This window comes from Podarcis cretensis (genome assembly GCF_951804945.1).
Source record: "Podarcis cretensis genome assembly, chromosome: 13".
NCBI lineage: Eukaryota > Metazoa > Chordata > Lepidosauria > Squamata > Lacertidae > Podarcis > Podarcis cretensis.
The window spans coordinates 56,337,173-56,360,665 of NC_137182.1; the positions used below are offsets into that span (position 1 = coordinate 56,337,173).

Here is a 23,493-nt window from a genome sequence, read left to right on the forward strand (position 1 = left end):
GCTTGCTTCTCTGGCTGCTGGGCTCTGCAAACCTCAGGTTAATAATGCACGTGTGAATGAGACAACCGGCCTTGGGCTCCGCAGGCGAGCACAAAAAGGGGGTTCGGGCATCAAGGACCCAAAATCAGACATCAGGCACGGCGCCTTTTATTGGAAATGGTGTGTACAGATGGGGATGGGGGGGGCAAAGACTCCCGCGTGTCTCCCCCCATCACAACCCTGTGTCCCCTGATGCTGCTTTGGGTCAAGTCTGGGTCCCTCTAGGTGACGAGGAGCTGCTGGGAGGCCGGGAGGCCGCAGGATTCTTTATGGGCATCAAAGAGCTCCTTCAGGGCCTCAACGTAGAGAGCGTGGAAGCTGTTCACCTCGTCCTCGGTGGGGCGCGGGCGGAGCGGGACCGGGATAGGCTTCCCCACTGCAGGAAGGAGAAGAAGCATGGGTGGTTGGGGGGTCAGCTCTGCCCCTCGCCCCCACCCCATGGCAGCCAGGGCCTCCCCACCCCAGCAGCTTTGCACTCTGGCCTTGGGTTTCAGGGGTGGCTTAAGTGCAGGAATGGATGGGACCCCAAGGGTCATTTAGCCCAACCCCTTGATTAATGGCCAACCAACCTCTGCTTAGAAACCTCCAAGGAAGGGGAGAAGGAAGTCGGTGTGTGTGTGCACGCACACACGCAATCGCAGCTCCCTCCATAGCAAGCCCCATAAAACGAGGCGGCTCGTTTGATTTCTGCATTGCAGAGGGGTTGGGCTAGATGACCCTTGGGGGTCCCATTCAACTCCACAGGTCTCCGATTCAGTTCGAAGAGAGGGTGAAAGGGAGATGCACCAGAACATGCTGTTTTGTACGATGCTGAAGAGTTTATGGCTCTTTGCAAGCAGGTTGGTGAGTTGGGGGGATTTTGGGGTGCAAGGAGAAGGCTAAGGAAGGAACGGGGAGCCTTGTGGGTCCTTACCCACCACCGTGAGGGGGGCAGCCATGGGCAGGAGCCCCCAAGAGGTGCTGGAGAAGAGGCCCCTCCCGCTGATGAGACAAGGGGCGAATCCGATCAGCTGCTTGAAACCGAGCTGGAGGCGGCGAACGAAGCTGCCCTCGGGGAACCGGATCTGTCGGTAAATGTCGTTCTCCCCAAAGGTGTAAACAGGCACCAGGTCAGCCCTGCGAGGAGGAAGAGTTTACTTTCTGTTTTGAGAGAGGGAGAGACAGAATGTTGGTGTGCTCTCCCGGGTCGTTGATTTATTTTGGTGCTGTACAATAAATCGCTTCTTAGATTAGAAGGAGCTGCGTATGAGGGTTTCTCTGCATGCCTCTGATTCCTACACACACACTTGCTATCTGTTATACTCTGCTGAAGCCAGGAGGAGCAGAGCGGCGCATCGGAAGAGTGCTGGATGCCAAAGCACTTCAGCTGTTCACAGACATTCAGCAGAAAAAGCTATGGCTCATAACTCACAGATTATGGAGTCAGCCGCCCAGGTGATTTGGCCAGCTCTTGAGAGGGTCCATCACAGAACCACAGCAGGAGCCAAGATCTGTGTCCCCAAAAGTTTGTTTGTAAAACAAGGAGGTCTGTAATGAAATTTTGGAGGGGAAAAAAGCGCCAGAGTCGTGGAAGGAAGCTTATATTACGCTTATACCGAAAACTGAGTCTGAAAAGACACAACTTAAGAACTACTGCCCCATATCCCTGCTCAACATGGATTACAAAATATTTGCTGATATTTTGGCTAACAGATTAAAAAAAGTATTAGTGGAAGAGATACATAAAGACCAAGCTGGCTTTCTCCCAGGTAGACACTTGTCTGATAATACGAGGAATATAATTAACATTTTGGAGAAGTTGCAAGTGAACATCAGTACTAAAGCAGTTCTAATTTTCGTGGATGCGGAGAAAGCCTTTGACAACATTTCTTGGAATTTTATGAAGAAAAATCTTCAGGGGATGGGGGTTGGTCAAGGGTTTGAAAATGGTATAAGTGCAATCTATTCAGAACAAAAGGCTAAATTGATAGTTAATAATGTGGTGACAGAGGAATTTGAGATAGAGAAAGGGACACGACAAGGCTGCCCAATTTCCCCATTGCTTTTTATTTTGGTCCTGGAGGTTTTGCTGAACATGATTAGAAGGGACCGTTTGATTAAAGGTATACAGGTCGGAGCCAAACAATACAAATTCAAAGCCTTTGCAGATGACTTAGTTTTGACGTTACAGGAGCCAGAATCTAGTACGAAAAGAGTATTAGAACTGATTCAAGAATTTGGTCATGTGGCTGGATTTAAGTTGAACAAGTCAAAAACTAAAGTTCTTGAGAAAAATTTAACACCGATTGAGAAAGAGAGGTTTCAGAAGGAGACAGGCTTAACATTAGTTAAGAAAGTGAAATATCTGGGTGTCAGGGAACTGACATCAGAGCGAGAGGTGGAGGCAAGGCTCCAAAGCGATGCAGGAGAGGGGACCAGCAGGGGGGGAAGGAATTCAGCATAACACCAGTAGAGAAGGGAGGGAGATGGAGGATTCGGAGAGAGGTCTCCAAGACTCTTCACCCGAGACTAGTGGAGAGAGCACGGGCATGCCTCTGCCTACTCCTTCCTTGCGTAGAAGAGTTCCGCGGCAACTTACGCACAAGTAACCCCTTATAACCATTACAGCAATCCGTCAGTGCCTGAAGTTACTTGTGCACAGGCAGGAGACCATGAGCCAGACTGGAGGCTTTGGACGCGATGTATTCAAGCCAAATTGAGCAGAGTGTGACCCAGCGGGAACTGATGAGATGCAAGCAGGGGGACCAATCAGTTAGAGACTATTGGTCCCGTTTTGCAATGTTAATACACCGGCTGGAATGGAACCTAGATTCCCCACCTATACAAATGCTGTTTGAGGAGGGGTTGTCCCCAGCCGTGAAGGACGAGCTCTCCCGCGCGCCCCGCCCGCAATCTATGGACGAATTGACCAAAGCTGTGCTTGCGATAGGAGCCAGACAGGAAGCGCGCGCTTTGGAGAGGCGGGAAGGGAGAGGAGAGCATTGCCCTGACTACCGCATTCCTGAGATGCCAAAGCAGCCTTCCCAGTCCGTTGAGCCAATGGAGATCGATGGAGCGCGCGCGCGCGAGGTTTCAAACGCCAGCAAAGGACGCAAGAGGGAGGGAAAGGATGGCAAAAGCACCAAGAAGTGTTTCCTCTGCCAACGGCCAGGACACTTTGCCAGGGCTTGTCCACAAAGAAAGGCTTGGCAAGGGATGGTGGGAGCCGCTGGTGGTGAGGAGCAGGGGGCAGAGGAGAAGGTGCAGGGAAACGCCAACACTTGGCTGCCCATTGGGGGGCACAGCAGCCAGGCCAGCAACTAATGGAAGTGCCCCAACCAGACCCACCCAAGGCGTCAATAGCCATAGAGGTGGTGCTAGAACTCCCAAATGGACACCCAGTCAAGGTGAAGGGGCTGCTGGATTCAGGCAGTTCCTGCAATTTCTTCAGCAAGGACTTCGCACTAGAGCACCAACTCCACCTACTGCCACGAGATTTTCCCCTCTAAGTCACCACGATAGATGGCAGGGAGCTGCTGGGAGGGGAGGTGACGCATCAAACCCCACCAATGAGAATGAGGGTTTCCAGGCACACAGAAACCATTGCCTTTCACGTGGCCACACTGGCAGGACCCCCAATAATATTAGGCATGAGCTGGCTAGCACTACATGATCCAGTGGTGGCTTGGCATCAACGGACAGTCACCTTTGGGTCAGCTCACTGTTTGGAACACTGTCTAGGGGGGGAAAGCCAAGGTTGAGGGTGGCCAGAGTGGCGGGAACGGCACTGAAGCCGAGAGGAGAGGTGCCGCCACAGTACGCTGACCTGCAGGAGGTCTTCAGCGAGAGGGAGGCGGACAGGCTGCCACCACATAGGCCCTTTGACTGCCAAATAAATTTACTCCCAGGGGCGCAGCTGCCAGTGAGGAAGCTGTATGCCATGTCGGACCGGGAGATGCAGGAGTTGCGGAACTTTATTGACAAGAACCTGAAAAGGGGTTTCATAAGAGAATCTAAGGCAGTGGGGGGCAGCCCTGTGTTTTTGGTGGACAAAAAAAACACGAATCAGCCCAGATTGGTCGTAGACTATCGAAAGTTGAACCTTGTATCAGAACCCGTGACCTTCCCAATGCCCAGAATTGATGACATTCTAACACGGGTAAGGAAGGGAAAGATCTTTACCAAGCTGGACCTCAGGGGAGCATACAATTTGATTAGGATGAGGGAGGGGGACGAATGGAAAACCACCATGTTCACCCCCCTGGGGGCCTTTGAGTACCTAGTTATGCCATTTGGATTACAGTCAGGCTCAGCCTGTTTTCAAGCCTTCATGCACCACGTGTTGGGTTCCCTGCTGTACAAGAACTGCGTAGCATTTCTGGACGACGTCCTAATCTATTCGGACAATGAGGAACAGCATGTCCAGGACGTCAGGGAAGTGCTAAAGAGACTGCTGAAGCACCAGTTGTGGGTCAAACTGGAGAAGTGCCAATTTCACGCCAGGGAAGTGGAATTTCTGGGGTACAAGTTGTCGGACAGAGGCCTAGCTATGGACCCCAGCAAGGTGCAGGCGGTGCTGGATTGGAAGACCCCCAAAACACGAAAAGATGTGCAGAGGTTCCTCGGGTTCAGCAACTTCTACCGGAAGTTCATCAAAAACTTCGCCCACTTGACCGCGCCCATCACAGATTGTCTCAGCAGCAAGAAGAAGTTCGTGTGGACCGAAAGTGCCCAACAATCCTTCGAAAGACTAAAGAAGGCGTTCGCTTCGGAGGAACAACTCCTGCACGTGGATCTGCAGAAGCCAATGAGGCTGGAGACAGACGCATCGGATCGGGCCATCGGAGCGGTGTTGTTGCAGCCGGGGGGGCAGCATGCCTGGAGACCGTGCGCCTTTTTCTTGTGGAAGCTGAGCAAGTCGGAACGAAACTACACGGTGTATGATCGCGAACTGCTCACAATTTACGCAGCCTTTCGTCAGTGGAGACATCTGCTAGTAGGAGCCCAGCACAAGATCCAGGTGTGCACGGATCACAAGAACTTGGAATACTGGAGAACGGCTCGAGTTCTCAACCAGAGACAGATTTGATGGGCACAGGAGTTCTCCAAGTTCTTCTTCAAGATCCGGTACGTGCCGGGAGAAGAGAACGTGAGGGCAGACGTGCTGTCCAGGAAGCCGGAGTACACGGAAGAAGAGGGACCGCCAGAAGTGAGACACGTGTTCCCAGAGGAACGATGGGTGTGTGGGGGAGCGTTGGTTGGGAAACAAGAAGTAACCGAGCTGATTCACCACGACGAATTCGCTCAAACCAGAATCAGGGAGCTCAGGGAAGCGAGGGGAGACCAGGGAGGCTTTGAGGAAAGGGAAGGACTGCTGTACTACAAGGGGGCGATGTACGTACCAGGGGGGGCCTTGAGGGAAAGGGTGCTCAAGCAGCTTCACGACAACCCAACAGCGGGGCACTTTGGTCAACACAAAACTATGTTGCTGGTTACCAGGGAGTTCTGGTGGCCAAGGGTGAGGGAAGATGTACGAGAGTATGTACGTGGGTGTGACCGCTGTCAACGGGCTAAAGGGGAGAGGGCTGCCCCGGCAGGGTTGCTGGAACCCTTACCTACACCGGGAAGACCCTGGGAGGTGGTATCTATCGATTTTATGACAGATTTGCCCAAGTCTAGAGGGAAGACAGCAGTCATGGTAGTAGTGGATCTGCTAACCAAAATGTGCCACTTCATAGCTTGCTCACATGCAGTAACGGCAGAGGAAACGGCCCGGTTGTTTGTTGACCACATCTTCAGGCTGCATGGAGCTCCTTCGAGGGTTATCTCTGACCGAGGGAAACAATTTACCTCGAGGTTCTGGAGGAGGCTCATGAACTTATTGCAGGAGGAGGTGGGATTCTCGACGGCGAGACACCCGGAGACCAACGGGCAAGCAGAGAGAGCAAACAGTATTTTACAGCAATACCTGCACTGCTATTTCAACGAGAGACAGAACGATTGGGTAGAGAGACTAGCACTGGCCGAATTTGCGTACAATAATGCTGAGCATGTGTCCACGGGGATGAGCCCGTTCATGGCTAATTATGGGTGTCACCCCAGGGCCTTTCCCGGGAGGGGGGAGGAAGGGTGGAGCGTGCCTGCAGCAGAACAGTTTGTGGAAGAAATGGAGGCCCTGCACCAGCAACTTAAGATGAACTTGGAAAGGGCCAAGGAAGTGTACAAGAGACAAGCAGACAAACGTCGCCGGGAAGGGGAGATTATAAGGGTGGGGGACCGGGTGTGGTTGTCCACCCAAGGGCTACCCTTTAAGGGAGGGTGCAAGAAGCTATGGCCAAAATGGCTAGGACCCTTTGAGGTAACGCTGCAAGTGAACCCTGTGGCATTCAGGCTCAGGTTGCCAGACAGCATGAAAATCCACCCGGTGTTTCATAGGTCCCTACTTTCACCGTACAGGGGGGAACGGGAGTTCCGGGGGGAAGGGGGAGAAGGCTTTACACACCCGCAAGTAGAGGAGAGGGAACACCGCAACCAGGCGATGGAGATCCTAGATTCGCGATGGCGGGGGCGGGGGCGGCAGGTGGAGTACCTGGTAGCTTGGGAAGGAGAGCCCGAGTCAGAAAACATGTGGGTTCCCGCGTGGGAGATAGATGATGGATATCTGGTGGAGGAGTTCCACGACAGGTATCCGGGTAAGCCCAAACCAATAGAGAGATTCTGGGAGGAGCAATTTGGTACCACAGACGAGGAAGGGGATTTTGTGGGTTTTCCTGCTTCCGAAGAGGGAGGAGGAGAAACGTCAGAGGAGGAGGAATCGGATTGGGAAGCCCGTCCCGAGCGAAGAAATCTGAGCGGGTGGGAAGCAGGATTCGAGTCCTCGGAGGATGACGGCAGCTCCTTCCGGGGATTCCCTGCATCGTTGGCCGAAGAGAGAGACAAAGTTACGTCACAGGGTCGGGCCAGGGGTGGAGGGGGTCCTGGGAGGGAGGTGGATGTCAGGGAACTGACATCAGAGCGAGAGGTGGAGGCAAGGCTCCAAAGCGATGCAGGAGAGGGGACCAGCAGGGGGGAAGGAATTCAGCGTAACACCAGTAGAGAAGGGAGGGAGATGGAGGATTCGGAGAGAGGTCTCCAAGACTCTTCACCCGAGACTAGTGGAGAGAGCACGGGCACGCCTCTGCCTACTCCTTCCTTGCGTAGAAGAGTTCCGTGCAGGGAGAGTAGGAGGAAACTTGGCGTCAAACAGCTCTTATGCTGGAAGAGGTTCAAGAAACGCCCACTGACGGATTCTGCAAGCGACTGAACGGCCACGGAGTGAGGGCTGTCAGCCAAGGCATGGTTAGCCAGGCACTCTAGCCAAAAGTAACGGCAACTTACGCACAAGTAACCCCTTATAACCATTACACTGGGGGTTAATATGACTGCTAAGAACTTAAATCTATTTAAAGATAACTATGAGAAATGTTGGACAGATGTGAAAAAAGACTTAGAAATATGGTCAAATTTGAAGCTTTCCTTGTTGGGTCGAATTGCAGCTATAAAGATGAATGTATTGCCAAGAATGTTATTTTTGTTTCAATCACTGCAAATTCTGGACAAAATGGACTGTTTCAAGAAGTGGCAGAGAGACATTTCTAGATTTGTCTGGCAGGGCAAGAAGCCCAGAATAAAATTTAAAATATTAACTGATGCAAAGGAAAGAGGCGGATTTGCCCTGCCAGACCTTAAACTTTATTATGAGTCAGCAGCATTCTGCTGGCTGAAGGATTGGCTGCTCCTTGAGAACACAGACATTTTGGACTTAGAAGGTTTCAACAATGTATTTGGGTGGCATGCATATTTGTGGTACGACAAGGTTAAAGCACATAAAGCATTTAAAAACCATACTGTCAGGAAAGCATTGTTTAATGTCTGGATAAGATATAAAGACCTACTTGAAAATAAAACCCCAAGGTGGTTGTCACCGATGGAGGCAAAGGCTCAGAAAAAGCTCAATATGGAGGCCAAATGGCCGAAATATTGGGAAATTTTGGAACAAGAAGGAGACAAATTGAAATTGCAGAGTTTTGAGAAATTAAAAGACAAAGTGCGAGACTGGCTTCACTATTATCAAATAAGAGAGGCCTATAATTTGGACAAAAAAAATGGCTTCCAGGTGGAAAAATCAAAATTGGAAACAGAATTGTTAGATTCCAAAACTAAGATACTTTCAAGAATGTATAACTTGCTGTTAAAATGGAATACGCAGGATGAAACGGTTAAATCTGCTATGATTAAATGGGCACAAGATGTTGGATATAACATTATGTTTGCCGACTGGGAACAGTTGTGGACCACCGGTATGAAATTTACGGCATGTAATGCCCTAAGAGAGAATATTATGAAAATGATATACAGGTGGTACATGACACCAGTCAAGCTTGCAAAAATATATCATCTGCACAACAATAAATGTTGGAAATGTAAAGAAAATGAAGGTACATTTTTTCACCTTTGGTGGACGTGCCCAAAGATTAAGGCTTTCTGGGAAATGATCTATAATGAAATGAAAAAGGTATTTAAATATACCTTTCTGAAGAAACCAGAGGCCTTTCTCCTGGGCATAGTCGGCCAATTGGTGTCAAAGAAGGATAGAACTTTCTTTATGTATGCAACAACAGCAGCAAGAATACTCATCGCAAAGTATTGGAAGACACAAGATTTACCCACTCTGGAAGAGTGGCAGATGAAGGTGATGGACTATATGGAATTGGCGGAAATGACTGGCAGAATCCGAGACCTGGGAGAAGAGCTGGTGGAAGAAGATTGGAATAAATTTAAAGGCTATCTGCAGAAATATTGTAAAATTAATATCTGTTAGAAGGATGTTGGAATAATATTATATGATTTTAGATAGATAGATAGATAGATAGATAGATAGATAGATAGATAAATTTATTGTCATTGTCCGTATATACACAGTATACACAACAACGAAAATCAAACACCCAAGACCGGATTCACATACACATTTGCACGTATCTCCAACACTCTCATCCTATTCAGACATAATCTATCAAAACATACATAATCCAGAATATAACACAACCTATTTAAAAGCATAGCATAACCTAAATTTAGCAGGAATGATATAAAGGATTTGGGAATAACTGACTGTTAATTGGTGAAAGGAGGAAAAGTAAAGTTACATTAAGGAATGTTAAAATGATGTTGGATTGAAAATAAGTGGCATTAGCAACAAAGTTAACAAGAATATGCAAAAATGGATTGATAACATATGAAAATATATAATAATATGTTAAGATTTAGAGTTAAGATAAATGAAAGCGGGCAAGGATTTGCTGATTTGATTATGTAAATGGGAATACAAAAAGGGGAGGTGTGAGGAGGTCAACGAAACAAGCAAATGAGTTCAAAGATACTTAAAAATGTATTTCTTTTTAATTTTTCTTTTTATCTTGTAATCTTTATTTCTTAATTTTTGCATATTTCTTTTTCTTATTTTTTCTTTCTTACATGCTTTTATTTCATTCTGTAAACTTTTGTTTTTTGTAAAATCTCAATAAATATTTTAAAAAAACAAAACAAAAGTTTGTTTGAGCTGAGGCTACATCCTGGGGACAGCATCAGAGAACATGTGGCTGTGTTATACTCTTATACTGAAAATGGTGGCTGTGTTATACTGACTGAGACAGTTAAACGTGAATTTTCCAGAAGATTTGAATGTTCACATTCTTCTGAGCTTACTAGACAAGAGCTTACTAGACAATTTACTTCTGAGCTTACTAGACAATTTGTGCCTAACTCTAGAAGCCATGCCCCCTGCCAACCTAACATTGCAGTTTGTCTCGGGTCGCCTATGCGATGAGGAGGAACATCGGCAGAGAGAGGGGCACGCGCTGGCCCAGGCAGTCCTGCTTCCAAGAGTGGGGGGGGGGCAGTGAAAGAGGACACCGTGAAGGCTTTTGCTACGAGACGTTATCGTTGTGGCTCGGAAACCCACCTGCATAAACAGTCCCAAGGAAGCTGCACAGAATACATCCAAGGCCGTTGCCCCGGGCAACCAGATTAGGGGAACGGACTGGTGTGGGAACGTAAGGAAAGGTCCCAGGGGAACTGAGAGAGATGCAACGTCATGTCATTTGGCAGTTTCCATAGCAACAGTGAAGGACAGTGACCAGAGCAACGTACAGCGCTGGATAATTGACAGCAGAGCCAGTCATCATCTGCTGCCATCTGGTGGCCAAATGCAGAACCGCAGAGCTGTTTCCAAAGGAAAAACAGTCACTCTTGCCGATGGTTCCAAGAGACAGCTGACAACTGTTGGCTCTGCTTTTGTTCCTTTTTTGCAGGCTGAACTGGAAGCATTTGTGGTCCTAGGGATGTAATGCTGTCTATGGTCTGTGTCTTCTCTAGTTAGAGATGGGTTTAAGGTTTGCTTTGAGAATAATGCATGCTCTATTTCCAGGGGCGGGACTGGAACACTGAACAGCATTCAGTGTTGAATGTCCGGCTATTCTGGAAACATCTCAAGCAGGTAAGGGTAACACTGGGTCAGCACAGGCACTGTGTGCAAATGTTCCCACTCACTATATGTGTCATCATTTGTGGCACAGGAGGATGTCCCACTGCAATTGGGGATATGTGAGAAAAATACCAGGGTGCACTGAGGGATGCAAAATGAAGTCATGTTCCTGGATTGCAGAGCATGCAAGAAGGCAAAGGTAAAAACGAGCAGTTATCCTAGGTCTGACAGCGTAACCAAGAAACCTTTTGAGTTGGTTCATGCAGATATTTTGGCCTTATGCCTTTTTGCAAGTCTGGGTGCGGCTAAATAGGTTTTAACCTTGACAGATGATTACTCCAGAAACAGCTGGGTGATACCTCTGAACGACAAGGGTGAAGCTGCCACCATGCTGAGGGAGTGGGTCACTGCAGTGGAACTCCAATTCTCACTGAGGGTTTCCAGTTTCCAATCAGACCACAGTGGGGAGTTCACTGCGTTGCAGAATTACTTTCGCCAGAAAGGGATACGTCACAGGTTGACTGTTCTGCACTCACCACAGGAAAATAGGGTGGCAGAAAGGCGGAACAGAACGCTCCAGGAAGTGGTGGAAGCGATGCTTTTTGACTCAGGCTTACCACAACGCTTCTGGGCGGAAGCTTGGAAAACGGAGAATTTCACTCTGAATTGTTCCTACAACTCTGTTGTAGGGGGCGCACCCTATTTTCTCTTGCATGGTAAGACACCAAAGGTACATTTCTTTCGTGTGTTTGGGTGTGAGGCTTTGGTTCTTGTGCCGAAAGCTAATGCAGGAAGGGTGGCCCCAGGTCCCAGAAAATGATCTTTTGTGGGAATGAGCCAGGGACAAAGGGGTGGAGATTCGCTTATCCAGAGGGCAACCAGTCACAGGTTCTCGTCAGCAGGAGTGCTGAGTTTTGTGAGCAAAGTGGGTGGACAGGCATCCATGGGAATCCTGACATTCTCTCAGGGTTTGCTTGACTCTGCTGAAGAGGGAGAGTTAGTAACTGAACCTACTGAGGATCAGGTCCCTGACCAGGAGCAGGAGAGGAATGGCCATCTCCAGTTCCTACCAGTCCAGCTAAGTTCAGAAGACGCAGTAAGTCAGAGGGGGAGTCTGCTGAGGACAAGGACACACATGCTGGTCCCAGTACCTCAGGGTGAGAGGGGGCATCTGACGTAGTGCCAAGGCGTTCTACACGCACTACGAAAGGGAAGCCGCCCAAAAGGTTCTCAGTCACTAGCGTGTGGGTTGGTTTGGCTCAATGTGAACCTGAAAGTTTTGAGGAAGTGCAACAGTTGCCTCAGGCAGAAGCCAGAAAATGGCATGAGGCAATGGAGAACGAGTTGAACTCAATGAAGTCTCTAGGTGTGTTCTCCACCACAACACTGCCAGCAGGTAAACAGGCCATGTGCTGTCATTGGGTTTACAGAATTAAACCCATAGCAACAGGAGCACCACAGTACAAAGCTAGGCTAGTAGCTAGAGGTTTCATTAAGAGAAAAGGGCTGCATTACACTGAAGTGTATGCTCCATCTTCTAGGAGTGAAACTCTGTGCTTGCTACTAGCAGTTGCTGCCCAAAGGGGTTGCCAGGTACATCATTTTGATGTGGATGTTGCTTTTTGAACTCGGATCTGAAGGAGGATCTGTACATGCTACCTCCTCCAGGGTTCAAGGGCAATAAGCCAGATGTAGTGCGGAAGTTACACAAATCCATCTATGGCCTCAAGCAGTCGGCCAGAAACTGGAATTTGTGTCTGAATGAAACTTTGGAAAGTATGAGTTTCCGGAAGAGTCTTGCAGATAGCTGCCTGTACCTGAAGGGGTATTGGGAGAAAAGCAGTAACAAACCTAGACAGCATCTTAAGAAGCAGAGACATCACCTTGCCAACAAAGGTCCGTAAAGTTAAAGCTATTATTTTCTCAGTAGTGATGTATGGAAGTGAGAGCTGGACCATAAAGAAGGCTGATGGCCAAAGAAGTATGGTGCTGGAGGAGACTCTTGAGAGTCCCATGGACTGCAAGAAGATCAAACCTCTCCATTCTGAAGGAAATCATCCCTGAGTGCTCACTGGAAGGACAGATCCTGAAGCTGAGGCTCCAAGACTTTGGCCACCTCAGGAGAAGAGAAGACTCCCTGGAAAAGACCCTGATGTTGGGAAAGATGGAGGACACAAGGAGAAGGGGACAGCAGAGGACGAGATGGTGGGACAGTGTTCTTGAAGCTACCAGCACGAGTTTGACCAAACTGCGGGAGGCAGTGGAAGACAGGAGTGCCTGGCCTGCTCTGGTCCAGGGGGTCACGAAGAGTCAGACATGACTAAACAACAACAACAACAATCCAGAGTTGAATACATGTCAAGAGTCGCTGGAGGAAATCAGCCCTGAGTGCTCACTGGAAGGACAGATCCTGAAGCTGAGGCTCCAAGACTTTGGCCACCTCAGGAGAAGAGAAGACTCCCTGGAAAAGACCCTGATGTTGGGAAAGATGGAGGGCACAAGGAGAAGGGGACAAGAGAGGACGAGATGGTGGGACAGTGTTCTGGAAGCTACCAGCATGAGCTTGACCAAACTGCGGGAGACAGTGGAAGACAGGAGTGCCTGGCCTGCTCTGGTCCAGGGGGTCACAAAGAGTCGGACACGACTAAATGACTAAACAACAACCTGAAGGGGTCAGGAGAGACAGAGGAGCTAGTGTTGGTGTTTGTTGATGACACCATACATGTGGCTAAGACTGGTAAACAGGTGCAAGGTTTTGCCAAAGAACTTGAAAAGCATTTTAAACTCAAGAACCTAGGGCCGGTAAAGGTGTACCTAGGCGTCCAGGTAGATAGAACCGAGCACGAAAGTTTCTTTCTCAGTCAGAAACGCAAGATTGAGCAGTTGCTTGAGAAGTTCAAGATGGCTGAGTGTGTAGGGGTCAGAACACCCATGGAAACGAGCTATGTGAAAGACAGTCAGCTCGAAACTGAGTTCGAAAACGCTGAGATCTTTCAGTCAGCTCTAGGGAGTTTCCCAATGGAGCAGACCAGACATAGCATTTGCTACAAATCTGCTCAGCAGGGAAGCTACAAAGCCAGTGTGACTGCCTGGAATGGCATCAAGAGAGTGCTGTGGTATCTGCAGGATACCAAAGATTTCTGCCTCAAACTGTCAGCTGCGGGTGACACACAGCTCACATGCTGCACTGACAGTGATTGGGCAAATCTTGGGGACAGGAAATCAGGGTCTGGGTTGGTAGTGAAGTTTGGAGAATCTCTAGTTGGGTGGAAGTCCCGAAAGCAAAGTCTCATTGCACTTTCTTCTACAGAAGCTGAATTCAGCGCGTTGTCAGAGCTTTGGAGGGAACTGGAGTTCTACAGTGTTTGGTCCAAGAGATGTGTGGGGAGTGTTGCTTGCCCATCACCGTTTGGGAAGACAATCAACCCTGTTTGACGTTGGCAGAGTCTGGACAGTTCAAGTCCAGAACTAAACATTTAGACATACGTTTCCAAAATGTATGTCAGAGTGTCCAGACAGGCTTAGTAAAGCTGAAAACGGAGGGAAAATGTAATAAAAAATTACACAACAAGGAAGGGCAGGGATCTTCAGTCCTTGCAATTGCTCATTGGGGCAAAATCCACTGGAAAGCACAGCCATGCTCACGAGGCCCGAGATATTGCTGACCTGCACCCAACACGCCCCCCGGACCCCCGCTTGCCCCCTTGGTGCCCCTACCCGTGTTGCAACGCCAGGCGCACGAAGCCCTTCCTCCCTTGAAGGCGGACGCGCTGCTCTCCGGGGGCGGTGTCCAGCATCTCGGACGCGCCCCCCACCATGATGACTACCGCATGCCCGGGGGGGCCACTCAGGAGGAAGTCCAGGGACCTTTTGTTGACCGGGACCAACCCTGGAAGTGGGAGAAAGCAAAGGTGCTTGTGGGTGTGAAACATCTCCAGGGGTTCCCTGCTTTTCAGGGGTTGGACTAGAGGACCCTCGCGATTCTCCTCCAACTCTGAAATTATGCGAGTCTATTAAAGCGCAAAAGGGTCGCTGGCAAAGGATCAGCGCGTCTGGAAGTGGTTGGAGGAGAGACGGTGGCTAACCGATTGAGGTTGAATCCTGATAAGACAGAAGTATTGCTTTGGGGGGCAAAGGGGGCGGGCAGGTGTGGGGGACTCCTTGGTCCTGAATGGGACAACTGTGGCCCTGAAGGACCAGGTGCGCAACCTGGGAGTCATTTTGGACTCACAGCTGTCCATGGAGGCGCAGGTCAGTTCTGTGTCCAGGGCTGCTTTCTACCAGCTCCATCTGGGATGCAGGATGAGACCCTCCCTGCCCCTGGACTGTCTGGCCAGAGTGGTGCATGCTCTGGTTATCTCCCACCTGGACTACTTCAATGTGCTCTATGTGAGGCTTCCTTTGAAAGTGACCTGGAAACTACAACTAATCCAGAATGCGGCAGCCAGACTGGTGACTGGGAGACCACATAACACCAGTCCTGAAAGACCTACATTGGCTCCCAGTATTTTTCTGAGCACAATTCAAAGTGTTGGTGCTGACCTTGAAAGCCCTAAACGGCCTCAAAGGCCCAGTAGACCTGAAGGAGCGTCTCCACCCCCATTGTTCAGCCTGGATACTGAGGTCCAGAGCCAAGGGCCTTCTGGCGGTTCCCTCCCTGCAAGAAGTGAGGTTACAGGGAACCAGGCAGAGGGCCTTCTCGATAGTGGCACCCACCCTGTGGAACGACCTCCCATCAGATGTCAAAGAGAAAAACAATTAGCGTAGATTACGGTGTATTAGGCGACTGGGCAGCTGCCAATTTGGGGGGTTGATTTAATATGGCCAGTCTTATACGCTGCAGCTTTGCTGGGCAGCAACAGAGGGCGGTGGGCTCCACTCCACACCAGGAGGAAGCCCCCCAGCAAAGCCGGCTTAGCATCGCTGCGCAGCTTCCTCCCGGCGCAGAGCCCGCTGCCCACTGCCGCTGCCCAGCAAACCCATACCCAGCATATAAGACGACCTCTGACTTTTTAGAGAATTTTCTGGGGTTAAAAAGTCGTCTTATATGCCAGAATCTACGGTATCTGACTTTTAGGAGACATCTGAAGGTTTAGGGAAGTTTTTCATGTTTGGTGGTTTATCATGTTTTTAATTTTCTGTTGGAAGCCACCCAGAGTGGCTGGGAAAACTCAGCCAGATGGGTGGGGTATAAATAATAATAATTATCATCATCATCATCATTTGCACAAACAAACGCCCCTTTTCTTTTGCACAGGAGCAAAGAATTGCAGGAAAAACAGACATTGTTGCTGAGGAATTCTATTCCCAGGGGCTCTGGGAAGGCATTCCTGAGACTGGGGTGGTTCCTCCCATTGGATGGGCCAGGCCAGGGTTCTTGAAGATGGTCCTTAGGGAGGGGCCACCCCACTTCCCCGCCCCCAGCATTCCTTGCCCCGTTGGCCTCACCTAAGCTCATCAGGTAGTCCCGGAAGACGGGCATGCGAAACAGCCCTGCGAGGGCGGCCAGCCTGGGGCGGAGGCCAGGGAAGGTGCGGGGGAAGCCGGTGGCCTCGGTGCAGAAGGCGGAAAAGGCCCCCGTGCAAATGATCCCGTGGGGGTGGGAGCCCAGGACGTAGTTCCGCGTCGGGGGCAGCTCGGCCGTCTTCACCAGCTGCAAGGCAAGAGGGGCGAGGCCTTTGGCATTTGGACCCCCACCTGAATGTCAGTGCGCAGATTCCATGGCCAGCAGCCTTTGACGGCCACCACCTCCTGCTTCTCTGTGATCTGGTCTCCGGGGGTTCCAGAGACCCTGCCAGCCCCCTCCTCATACCTTGATAGGGAAATAATCCCGGTGGAGCTCCCAGACTCTCCAGCGCCTCATCCAGTCACAGCGGTGCCCACCTGCGAAGACAAGGGTTCAGGTAGGGGACGGAGTCAGAGAACTGTGGGGTTGGAAGGGGACCCTAACCCTAACCCCCAGGGGTCATCCAGCCCAACCCCCTGCAGTGCAGGAATCACAGCTGAGGAATCCCTGGCAGGTGACCACCCGACCTCTGCTTAAAAAATCATTTATTTAGTTATGACTTACTGATGCTTAATTTTACTGTTTATTATTGGATTCTAATGTATTATTGCATATTGCTTTACTTGGTATGTTATTTCAAAGTTATTCTGACATTTTTGTAGGATCTGATTGTTACTATTAATACTTGATGTTTTATTATTAATGTGTGTGTGTGTTGGAAGCCGCCCAGAGTGGCTGGGGCAGCCCAGCCAGATGGGCAGGGTATAAATAAAATTATAATCAATCAATCAATCAATCAATCAATCAATAATGAGGAGCAAGATGATCCTTCGGGTCCCTACCAACTCTGATTCCATGTTATATTTTTTTTTTGGGGGGGGGTTCTTTTGATTCCTGTCAATTACAGAATTTCGTGTGTGTTTTTATAGCAATATTTAATAATTAATGATAAATACATGAATAAATGCAGCTGATTTTTCTGCCCTCCATACAGAGAGAGAGAGAGAGAGAGATGAAATGCCTTCTGCCATTGTGTCATCTATTGGAAGCTGTCTTGGAAAATAGACAACAGTCAATAGCAGTGAGGAAAACAGGTTTGGGATGGTCACACGCTGCCCCAGGGGAAGGGGGTGAGCTGGAGGAGGAGGGGCAGGGCGACGCAGCAGCTCCAGCTGTGTGGGTCTGGGTGTGGGGCTCAGAAGGAAAAAAACCTGGATGTACATTTCCGAAATATAAGATAAAAAACAAATAAAATAAAACCTACCTACAGCAACAGTGTTTTGTGTTGTGTAGGCTCCTGTGATGTAAGTCATGGGCCCCGCCTGCTAGCCTGTTCCCTAAAATATCCCTGGTTTGCTCATTTCTATATATAGGGTACCTACGATCTGCATCTGGGACGCGGGTGGCGCTGGGGGTTAAACCACAGAGCCTAGGACTTGCTGATCAGAAGGTCGGCGGTTCGAATCCCCGCGATGACGGGGTGAGCTCCCGTTGCTCAGTCCCTGCTCCTGCCAACCTAGCAGTTCGAAAGCACGTCAAAGTGCAAGTAGATAAATAGGTACCACTCTGGCAGGAAGGTAAACGGCATTTCTGTGCGCTTCTCTGGTTCGCCAGAAGCGGCTTAGTCATGCTGGCCACATGACCCGGAATCTGTACGCCGGCTTCCTTGGCCAATAAAGCGAGATGAGCGCCGCAACCCCAGAGTTGGCCACGACTGGACCTAAGGATCAGGGGTCCCTTGACCTTTACCTTACGATCTGCATGGACCAGTTGCATGGCTTGAGATACTTATTAGGTCCATCAATTACGTTATAGCATATATTCAACACAAAAAACAGCAACAATTTGTTGTGGACAAAGGACAGCTGGACATATAATGGGCCCCATCACCTTCAGTAGCTTAGGGCCTCATCAAACCCCAATCCGGCCCTGGTTGGGGGGAATCAAACTCACCTCTCTCTGGCGTATCCCAGTCGAAGATCCACCAGGCGACATACAGGACGCTGATAGGCCAGTAGGAGGTGAGGAGCAGGTAGACCAGGAGAACGGAGAAGAAGGCACCTGGGGGGGGGGCGGAGAGGGAGGGAGATTCTGTGGAATCTTGTTTTTATGTTGTATGCTGGATATGTGATTGCCAAATTCTGATTTGAAAAACCAAATAAATAAATATGAAACCAATATCACAATGTGGACATAAAACTGGTTGTGGATGATATATCAATATATCGCCCAACACTACCCACAAGCAGCGCTCCCCCTTCACTGGGATTCAGAGCTCTGCCTGGGACCACAACCCCAATTTCACGAGACCCCCGAGGATGTGATCTGAAGCCCCCCTAAACCCAGAAGAACATTTTAGGTTGGAAGGGGCACCCCAGGGTCATCTAGCCCAACCCCCTGCGGTGCTGACTCCCTAGTCCAGACTCACCTGGCCCAAATCTGCTTTGAAAAGAAGAGGGGGTTTGGCTTTTGGGGGAGGGGGGTGAAATAAAAAATTTAAGGTGTTTTATATATATAATAAATGTTCATAAATGTACCAAGCAAACACGTACATAAATATATAAACCACATGTCTGAAGCAGCACTGGAAAACAGCCCTGGAACCATTTTGGCTCCCAAACTGACGAAACAATTTCTCTGCAAGGTCAACGGAAAATGGAAAAGCCTCCCCATTGTCTTTTCCTTCACAAATCCTGTCTTAAGGGTATGTCTGTGTATAAATAGGGTGAGCCTGTGACCTGGCTCAGGAACTAAGTATTTGTCATTACAAAAGACTGGCCAGGCTCCCCAGGGTATCCAATCAAGTGACCATTAACAGGTGACCTGCCAGACAGGAGGTAAACAAGGCCCTCAGATTTCTGCTGCAGACCGCCCTTTCTGCGATGTAGGCATGATGTATCTGGGGGTGGTCTTGGACTCCAGGGTGGCCAATTTAAAAAGTCTATGTAAAGGCGGGCACACCTTGGTTCGGGGTCCTCCTCCATTCCTCCTCCTTCTCCTGCGTGTGAAGGGGGCACCCTGTTGCAACAGTTCAATATAGATCAGACTAGCTGCTTTGCTTCTCAATATTCTCTGCTTGGCCTCTGTTCTTTTCTCCGACTGATGGAGAACCTGCAAAGGACTCTGTAAGGGCTCTTGTGTCCCCCACATACGGGAATAAGGGCAGTTTTCCTTTTATTACAGGGGCCTGGCCTGCCAGAGGACCTCCCAAGGGCCATGGCCCCAGGAAGAGGAGGAGGCCAAGCTGCCCCCTTCCCTGAGACCCCCTGCCCCTCCCTCCCTCCCTCCCTCCCAGCTCCCAACTTACCAAAGAAGAGGAAGGTGAGCACCAACTGGAAGACGCTAAGAGCCTCCAGGTGTTTCTTCAGAGCCATCTTCTGACCCCGGGTCTCAGGAAGAGATCCTGGGGAGAAAATCCACAAGGGGGAGGGAGTTGGGGGGGGGGCTCTGCAGCAGGACTCCAGCCAGGAGGGGCCCCTGCCTTGGCAGAAGGGAGAAGACGGAGGTGTGTTCAGCACAGGTGGCCTCTGACCTGCATCCCAAAGCCCAGCTGCTCCCCTTCAGCCGTGCCCTCGGGAAGGGGGCAGCATGTGGGGCAGGAGGAGGAGGAGGAGGAAAGAGGCTCACTTGTCCAGGAGAAGATGTTGTCTTGCCCGCGGCTGCAATGCACCCGTCTGTCTCTCTGCCACCTGCACTTTGGTAGCCAGGTGAGTTGGCAATAAGGACGCTGCTGTCACCCAGGTGAGGCAAAGGGGACCTGGCTGAGCTCTCCTCCTCCGAAAGGAGACAAGGCGCGTCAGATTCTTTTCTTTTGACTCCCAGCCCTGCCTGGCACCTGCCTTGCTGGCCCTCAGCTCCCTCCCCTTGGCCCTCATCCCAGGGCCACCCCGCCCTCTTGGCCCACAAGTCAAAGGTTGGGGTGCCAGGATCGATTGCCCCATCTGCCCGCCTCCCTTCTCCAAACCACGAAGAATGGAGGAAGCTGCTCTCGAGGAGATATTCATCATCATCATCATCAAATTTTATTTATATCCCGCCCTCCCCAGCCAAAGCTGGGCTCAGAGCAGCATAAAATGCAATAAAAAGCAGGGAAGAACCGTTTTCAAAACAGACGCATTTCAAAAACAGTGGGACTTACGGTAGAACCATAAAGCGGTATAGTTGGAAGGGACCCCCAGGGGTCATCCAGCCCAACCCCTTGCAAGGCAGGAATCGCAGCTTTGGTGGCACTGTAGCTCTAGGGAAGAAAGAGTGCCTCTGAGCAGGTGAAGAGTGCTCTGAGGATCCGCAGTTGCAGCTGCCTCCCTTTCAAAGGGAACAAGCGCAGCTCCTCCTGATGGCCTTTAGGTGCCCCTGGAAGAAAGACAGGGTGAGAAATCACCAGGGTTTCTGAAGCACCCTGTGGGTGGGGGTGTTGGGTGCAGTTCAGAGGTTGCCCCCCCCTCCTCCTCCATCTCCTGCCAGGCAGGGCAGTGAGGTCCAAGCTGACCTGACCCTGGCGGGGGCAGAGGCAAAAATTACGCAAACCTTTTCCTGGTAATGACATTGCTTCCTGCCTCAGGGCAGGGCAGCCTCTCTACAAATTAGCATTTATATATCCCGATACTTTCCTCCAGAAATCTGTAAGCATCAGACATTGCATAAGCAGACACTTCAAAGAGGCCTATTCTTGTTTTGGCACCTCCAGCAAGACATCCTTGTAGATCATCCCTTTCTATATTGATGTATCGGAGCCCAGTATTATTTTTGGTTGTATAAGACGTAGTTTATAATCTAATGGCACATTAGGAAGGTAAAACACTGGTTTACAAAAAAATATATATCAAAAAATCAAAACAATCCAATGACAACATGTACACCCACAATTAAAATTCACAAATAAACATCAGAAGCCTGGAGGGCCTTCGGAATTCTGGGACTGTTCCTGGAAAATCAAGACCCTTGGAGGGTATGGCAGGAAACTCTTAATCTCAAGGTCGCGGGTTCGAGCCCATGCTGGGCCAAAGGTTCCTCTTTTTCATTTTCAATTTTACAAAGAATCAAAATGCAAACATCATATTTCTTTGACACACTTTTTTCTTCATAAAAAGTAAGGGGAAATGTCTGTGCATCTTACGGAGCGAATGCGTGGTCCTTGGAGCTGAATTGCCCAGGGGCAAAAAGCAGATCATGCTTCTTTTTTTGAAAGAGGGAAGTGGGTGTTGAAACAAATCCTCTGATTTGAAAGAGGGAAGTGGGTGATTGGCAAGCGATCGGAAGCGAGATAAGGGACGCTAGCGGAGGCTGCCTGAGAGGGGGGCGGTAAAGACAGCAAACTTGCAAGGAGAGGCGACAGGAAGACTAAAGCAATGAGGAGAGAAATGAGAAGAAAAGGAGGAGCAAAAAACTGCTCCAGCTAAGGAAAAGACACTAAGGCAAACAAGAGGGAAGGGAGTGTTCAAAGGAAACAGCTGATTGGTGGGATCGGGAGGGAGATAAGGGAGGCTAGCGATAAAGGAGGCTGCCTGGGAGGGGGGAGGTAAAAGCCCATGGATCCTCAGGATTTTTGCATTGGGTCACCCCAAATTCACCATCAGATCACATAGCATGTCCATGGCTACAGCCTGCACCAAAAAAATCACGCACCGACTGTTTTGTGGGGCCGCAATGGTGCAAAAACGTGGTTACAAAGCACAGATCCACATGGATCCTCAGGATTTTTGCATTGGGTTGTAGCCTTTCAGGCCTTTCCCATGGGTCGGGTGTGCATTGCTCCCGTGGGAGGAAGGAAGGAGCCAAACAGACACCAACAGTTGGTTCAGAGAAAGGGCTTTATTTCTGCTATCCATAGTCGCAGAAAGGCACCTGTGTGATTGATTCACATTCAAGCACACCTGAAAGCATTTTACATACAGTTTATATCCCGTTTTTCAGGTCCCCTTTCTCCCCCTTTCCTAGGGATCTAGCCTCGTGAGCTTGCATACATATGTTGGCAGAAACAATCTCCATTCATGATGAATAGAATTGTTTCTATACTCCCGGCGCCATTCCCGGGGTCTGTGAGTCAGCGAGCCAAGAAAGTTGCGAGGAGGCTGATAAGCTGTTGCATTCACAAAGTAAAGGAAGGATTGAACTCTGATTAATAAGAATACACACAGAGGCTTGAACCAGCAAGACTCTGGGAAGGGTGCGTATAATCGTCCCTCTGTGCTTGTCCGATTCCCGCAGCCCCCGGCCCAGGCCGTTTTATTCACAAAAGAACTTTTTACAGAGTGTTCAAAAGAACCAATCAGATTTCTTCTGAGCATTTCCACAAACCCACTTGGGGAGAAAGTTAAATTACTAAAACTAATTAAGCACAGATATTTCTGGGGTAAACAAATTGAGAACTACAAAGGGGTGGTAAATAAACATGATAAGAAGGATGGCCAGAAAGACCGGATCACTACCACCTTCATGTGAGATCTGTTTCCTGGCTCCAAGATTAACATCTTAAGATAAATATATAAGAAATTGACATCAAAAAAACTTGCCCGCTATCTTTATGGCCCAGGATGCCTGCCTGGCAAAGCAACTGCTATGTATGTGACTTGTGAAGAGAGAGAAATGGGCAGCAGAGGGAAAAGGGCATGAAAAGGACATGAATGTAGAATCTTATGGAATTTAATCAGAAATTATCGTCAATATATCAAACCCAGTCAACGCCATGCTTTCATCGTGGACACGATGGCTTGATGTATATTTTATAATTCCTCATGGTAATCCCATCTGATCCCTAACATAAGCTGGATGCGCTGCTGGCGGCTAGGTCATCTTTTCCTGAGAAGAGGAGAAATCTTTCTTCCTTTCAGCTACTTTGTGTTATGCTTTGTGTTATACAGCAGAGCTAATGCATTTTAGGTTTACATCCTCAAAGAAAGAATTTGGGAAGTCTTGAGGCCTAGGGAAGTCTTGAGGGCTAGTTGGGGTGACTACACACTAATTGGGGTGACCACACAGCCAGGATTTGGGTACCCTGTCCCTTCATTCTGTTACGATATGGATGCAATGCAGCTGCAAAGTGCTAGCTTGAAAAGTAAACATGATAGGAATGTTGGGACTGGCCGTGGGAATCAGAGGGACAGTCAATTCACAGTGCGAAGCACTGGAATTAGCTCAGTGTAATATGAGCTCTTCTGTTTATTCCTGTCCAGGAAGTGTTTGTCACTAGACTGCTGGAGCTTGAAGAGAGCAGTCAGGTTTTTTGTAATGCTGCAAAGACAGAAATAAAGGCATGTAAATACGTTTCTGTCTATCTCTTTCTCCTGCCCAGGGGGGGGGGCAGGAAAGAGGGGTGTGTTCTTCTCACGCTGAGAAGGATCGCCTATTGTGACCTAGCCTGGATCTTGCTGGGGAATGCAGCCAGGGAGGTCAACAGGGAATCATGCCGGGTGTCTGGGAGAGTTGCCAGTTTCTACTGATATGG

General features: G+C 49.4%; 1 protein-coding gene and 2 long non-coding RNA genes across 4 annotated transcripts; 1 reads left to right on the forward strand and 2 right to left on the reverse strand.

Annotated features, from left to right (window-relative positions):
* Positions 1–131: 131 nt before the first annotated feature.
* LOC307202254 (2-acylglycerol O-acyltransferase 3-like) lies at positions 132–20,524 on the reverse strand. Of its 2 annotated transcripts, none has more exons than XM_079952109.1 (8): positions 20,188–20,524; positions 19,357–19,452; positions 18,003–18,110; positions 16,356–16,426; positions 15,992–16,196; positions 14,261–14,432; positions 953–1,155; positions 132–415 (listed from the first exon to the last, which is right to left on the reverse strand). In XM_079952109.1, exons 2-8 carry the CDS (start codon positions 19,421–19,423, stop codon positions 261–263), a joined length of 981 nt encoding a protein of 326 aa, XP_079808235.1. In that variant the 5' UTR covers positions 19,424–19,452; positions 20,188–20,524; the 3' UTR covers positions 132–260. The 2 variants fall into 2 exon arrangements, with proteins under 2 accessions (XP_079808235.1, XP_079808234.1); XM_079952108.1 differs by lacking the exon at positions 20,188–20,524 and adding an exon at positions 19,677–19,889.
* On the reverse strand, positions 10,352–12,521 carry LOC307202360. The gene is made up of 2 exons (XR_013832848.1): positions 11,982–12,521; positions 10,352–11,813 (listed from the first exon to the last, which is right to left on the reverse strand). It is a non-coding gene; the product is annotated as an uncharacterized lncRNA (long non-coding RNA).
* A 600-nt stretch (positions 20,525–21,124) lies between the features above and the next one.
* LOC307202382 lies at positions 21,125–21,653 on the forward strand. The gene is made up of 2 exons (XR_013832871.1): positions 21,125–21,286; positions 21,520–21,653. It is a non-coding gene; the product is annotated as an uncharacterized lncRNA (long non-coding RNA).
* Positions 21,654–23,493: the final 1,840 nt, after the last annotated feature.